The following is a 5186-nucleotide window of genomic DNA, read 5'->3' on the forward strand; positions in this document are numbered from 1 at the left end:
AATGTTTTTCAAATAATCGAGATAACACAAAATACTCGAAACGAGACACAAATCCGACCCGTTCGAGTGAATTAGGTTATGTTAGGTGACATGCTCACTTGTCCTAAATCTGTTCGTGTTAACTGAACATTATCACTGACAAGATAGCAGACAAATATTTCTGATTTATTTATGTCCATATAATTTAGGAATCGTTTGGGGAAATTTGGGAAAAGCATTTAAACATTTGGGAAATAGTAATAATTTTTCTTGTAATTAACAAATTTTATCATGCGTTAAGTTAGCAACGATCTTATTTAATGTATTTTATGAATGGAATCGATTAGAAATCATTTAAGGAAGACGTCTTTATTATTATTTTCATTTGGGAAAAGTCACTATTTGGTAATTCAATAGATTTACACATTACGAAAACGAACAAAGCCCGGGTGTAGTATAGATGTAATAGATATATAGTAATGAATATATAGCAAACCTAAAATCGTCAAAAATTAATCAATTAGACTCGCATCTAATTATACGTAGTAAGAAATTATGTGTAATAAGAAATCAATTTAATCATAAACTTAATTATATTCAACTAATCTTCTTCACTAAAAAAATATATTATTTCCCAAATATTTAAATGCTTTTTCCAAATTTCCTAAATTATATAGATATAAATAAATCAAAAATATTCATTTTGTCTGCTATCTTGTCAGAAAGTGATGTAATAGGGCGTAGAGTAAAACATGCGGCACACAATGCTTGTTTTCCTGCTAGATTATTAGCTAGATTTGAATTTTGCCATCATATTGGTTGCGATACTAGATGCATTCGGGGAGACACTATTCATGCTATGAACACAAACGCTACTAACGCTGTTTGTGGAGCCAATAGCGCGATAGTGTTAACAAGCTCCGATCCCGGCGTAGCGTTGGTAGCATTTAACCCATAGACTTATAAGATAGATAGAGCATTCATACGAGAAACTAAGACTTGATAGAAAGAGAAAGAAATAATCACGGACTTCTCTTCTTTTCTAGTGGTGAATTGATTGGTTGCCGCGGCAAGCTAGGAAGTGGCCGAGAGCAACGAAGATAGACATTCGAGAATTATGGCCTTACAATTAAGCTGATTGGCCTCCCATCACTCACTGTAAAAGAGAGAAACAACTGTCTGGAGTAGAGCTGTCCTTCAATCCTATTGTCTTCAGCTTCTCTCGTATGAATGCTCTATCTTATAAGTCTATGCATTTAATCAGAGAGATTTAATAGTTGTTGAGGTTAAGTTAATGTAGAGAATTCTGTTTTCAATCATCAACCATACTTTTCTCTGTAATTAAAATTTTTAGGATTTTGTAAAGTATTTATAACGTAAATTTTTAATTTTCGTAGTGAATAACAGAACGCAATTTCAATTGCAATCTCTATGACAGCTTGCCGCTAGGCTAGAGTGAACAATGTAAACTAGATCAAAAGTTAATAGTTACATTTACTGAGTAAATTAATCAGATAAAAGGAAAAATCTTTGAGTATTAATTTGAGAAGAAGCGCATCTACATCTAATAAGGATCTTAAGCATCTGCAGCGAAATACCCTGCCACGCTATACCATAATAGTAACTTTTTTCCATACACGGGAATTAAAAATCACAGTAACAAGATATCTCTGATTTTCACATTTGTAATGAAATTAAATACACAAGTTGAACTCTGCAAAAACTTTGAAAAGTTAAAGATGACACAAGCCCATGTGTCCAGTGACCAGAAGTATGTTCATTCCAACCATCAATTGCAGAGATTGAAATTGTATTCACTACAATAAAATTTGAAATTCACACGTTACGTACGTACATTTAATGGCATTCTACCATAAGCCTAGCATTAGGATGAAATTACACGATACGGGAATCAGCATGTGGGACAGAGGATGCGTGATTCGAACAGCCAATCAGCACTCTTCCACATTTTTCTATCCCATGTCTTTCCGATTGACTGTTCGAATCACGCATTCTCTGTCATGTTGATTCCCATATTGTGATTTCACCCTTAGTCATAAATCAGAAGTCAGAAGTTAAAAACTGACGACTGTGATTAGTTAATTTTTAGCTTCTAACTTCTGATTTATGACTAACGGCTTATTGTAGAAGCATTCATTCATAGTACGCATTCTACAATAAGCTATTAATTATAAATTAAAAATTAAAAGATGAAAATTGATCAATCACAGTCGTCAATGTCCAACTTTTAATTTCTGATTTATGACTAATGGCTTATTGTAGAATGATTATAAGCGGGAAGCACAGATTCTTGCATTACGCATAATACGTAATAAATGCATAAGAAAATGTACCAATAAAAGTTTTTTGTTTTCTTCCTTTCTATGAAATAAAGAATTCTGATTGGTTGTATTTCTTATGTTTTATGTGTTATGCGTTATGCAAGTATCTATGCTCCCCGCTTTACTGCCTTAAGTTTTTCGTATGCCAACTCTTTTTGTGCTGTTGCAGTATGCTGCAAGTATCTGCTATCTAGCTATGCTCTAAAATTCACTGCCAGCGCTGAAAATCTACAGTTTACGTCACGTATACTGTATATTTTTCAGCACTGGCAGCAAATTTTGGAACATAGCCCTAGCATCTTATGACGGCAGCCTAGAAATTAGTATGTCGTTTATTGTGAGAGCAGCTGCTTGGATTATTTGAAAATACGGTTTTCTCTCTCTTTCTTTCTCTTTCTCTCTCTTTCTCTGTCTCTCTCTCTGTGTCATTGTTGATTAGCCGGTGGAGAAAAGATAGAGAAATCATTGCGCTAACGCTAAGCTGCTTATAATTATCGAATCTCACGTATTGCCTGATTTCAATCATCATTATCATCATCATCATTATTATCGTCGTCATCGATATCATCATTATCGTCATCATCATCATCATCATCATCATCATCATTATTATCATCATCATCATCATCATCATCATCATCATCATCATCATCATCACCTTTATCATCATCATCATCATCATCATCATAGTCGTCACTAATATTGTAAGCATGACGGATCGAACCGAGCTGAGAATGAACGTGGCTGCTTTGAAACGAGTTGATCCCTACGTGAAGGATATTTTGGAAACTGCGACCCACGTCGCTCTGTATACATTTAACGCGGATGAAAATGAATGGGAAAAGACCGACATCGAGGGTGCTCTGTTTTTGTACTCGAGGAATGGCGAGCCATACAACAGTATTCTCATAATGAACAGGTAGTATATACCGAGGTGTTATATATCTACCCGCTAGAAAAATATAAGTGTGACGTTTTACTTTGCATCGCCAGTGATTTACTCGAGAGATTTGTAAATTATTTTTATCCAAGTTTAGTATCTTTTGCACATCCATCTTATATTATATTAATAATAACTAAAAATGTCATATAGAAATGATATATATACATATTTGTTACAGATTGAATACAAACAATCTAGTGGAACCAGTTGCTCCAGGTTTAGATTTACAACTGCAGGAACCATTTCTGCTCTATAGAAATTCTAGATGCAACATCTATGGTATTTGGTTTTATGAAAAAGAAGAATGTGTACGCATCGCAAATATGTTAAATAAACTTCTGAAAGAATGTGAAGAAAATCGCAAAATCACTAACAAACCGTTACTGAAAGCTAAAAAGACCTCTGGACCCAATGTAAATAACGTGGACATATTCAGCATGCTTAGCAAGGCACAAGAGGACTTTAACACGAGCAGAGGTAGCGGCGGAGGTGGCGAAGGCGATGGCGGTAACACAATAGTAGGATCAAAGTCTCCATCGATTACACCCATGATCGACAATATTTCTGGACCTTTAGCTGCTCCCTTAGGACCTGATGTCACTTCCCAAAGTGTAATGGACTTCTTTGCTAAAGCCAAGGTTAGCGTTGTATCTCTTTGCTGCTCTATTTGACATATTATTTCTCTATCTCTTATATCACTTGTATCGACCAGGTGAATACTGGACATTTCAAAGCAGGCGACCAACCGACTCCAGGAAGTACGGTTGTGGTCGAAAGTAAACCTTTACTTGCACGTTTAATGTCTCATCCGGCAGCGCATACTTTAGAACATATTGAGAAACAGCAGAGATCTGTGACACCCCAACCATCTCATCAATCACAATCGACAACGATTCCATCCACAAACAAGTCTAAAAAACGAAGTAAAGCAACTTTGCAACAGGAATCGATAATATCCACATCAGCGCCGATTTCCCAAGATTTGCTGCCACTACCTGTTACTCAAAATGTTAACGATTCAAATGCGTCGACTGGATTCCTCAGGATACAGTCGCCAACCAACGTAACGTCTTCTACTTTAAGAAATCATCAAGTTTCCAACATTACTAATACCAATAATGCCAATCCACTTGCGTCATTATTCGCTCATGCTTCCGGAAGTACGGTAAGAAACAAAATTTTATCTTTGTGTTTATTAAGCATGTGTATATTCGAAAGTCATTGTTTTTTTCTTTCTTTCTGATTTAGTCATCAGACGATATTATCCCGGCAGCGTCTACATTGTCAGGAAGAGGTTCGGCACCAGCATTGATACCACCTGTGATGTTTGCCGCTCCTAGTCCACCTGAATCCTTAAATCGACCGTTAGAGCCACTAACGAGGAATCAACTTTTACAAGCATTCAATTATTTGTTGAAAAGCGATCCGGATTTCATCAACAAACTTCACGAGGCCTATGTCAAATCGTTTGGAGAGATACTTTCTTAAATTCATTATATTATTATATTAATTGCAAAAAAACCCATTGTAAGGGTTATGACTGAACAAAAGGAACATCACTAAGCTAAATCTCAATATTCCTACATTACGTGCATGTACATACATAGATGATATGTAATGCTCGACCTTCAATTGAGAAGATAAGCACAGTTTCTTTTAAAGAAAAGGAAAATTTCTTTTTTGGCCGAAGATTAGAAAGCAGATATAAGAATAGAACATACAATATAATACCTTGAACAGTATTTTTATAAAGGAATGCGCTTTCTTTCGAGACGATAAAGTAAAGAGGATGAAACGAGCAGGAACTCATATAATGAAGTTTGGTATGAATGAGAAGTTGCATCTTAAAGAAGTGGACTTGTTATGAATGATATAATTATATATATACATGTATATATGTACATATATATATGTATATATAA

The 5186-nt window shown here is 35.1% G+C and overlaps 1 protein-coding gene across 4 annotated transcripts; it reads left to right on the top strand.

Annotated features, from left to right (window-relative positions):
- Positions 1 to 2506: 2506 nt before the first annotated feature.
- On the top strand, positions 2507 to 5061 carry LOC108689999 (mRNA-decapping enzyme 1B). 4 transcript variants are annotated; one of them, XM_018197031.1, is made up of 5 exons: positions 2507 to 2658; positions 3098 to 3240; positions 3443 to 3902; positions 3977 to 4429; positions 4513 to 5061. In XM_018197031.1, exons 1-5 carry the CDS (start codon positions 2647 to 2649, stop codon positions 4750 to 4752), a joined length of 1308 nt encoding a protein of 435 aa, XP_018052520.1. In that variant the 5' UTR covers positions 2507 to 2646; the 3' UTR covers positions 4753 to 5061. The 4 variants fall into 4 exon arrangements, with proteins under 4 accessions (XP_018052520.1, XP_018052518.1, XP_018052519.1 ...); XM_018197029.1 differs by having other exon boundaries at positions 2507 to 2644; positions 3031 to 3240; XM_018197030.1 differs by having other exon boundaries at positions 2651 to 2692; positions 3031 to 3240.
- The last annotated feature ends 125 nt before the right edge of the window (positions 5062 to 5186 follow it).

Source organism: Atta colombica, unplaced genomic scaffold (assembly GCF_001594045.1).
Source record: "Atta colombica isolate Treedump-2 unplaced genomic scaffold, Acol1.0 scaffold29, whole genome shotgun sequence".
Lineage (NCBI taxonomy): Eukaryota > Metazoa > Arthropoda > Insecta > Hymenoptera > Formicidae > Atta > Atta colombica.

What these genes read in the sequence shown, in the direction of transcription:
- LOC108689999 (XM_018197029.1), top strand. Translation starts at nt 3,032, where the DNA reads ATGACGGATCGAACCGAGCTGAGAATGAACGTGGCTGCTTTGAAACGA. An exon ending in ACTTCTTTGCTAAAGCCAAG is followed by an intron (nt 3,903 to 3,976) that starts GTTAGCGTTGTA and finishes TGTATCGACCAG; the next exon opens with GTGAATACTGGACATTTCAA. An exon ending in CTCATGCTTCCGGAAGTACG is followed by an intron (nt 4,430 to 4,512) that starts GTAAGAAACAAA and finishes TTTCTGATTTAG; the next exon opens with TCATCAGACGATATTATCCC.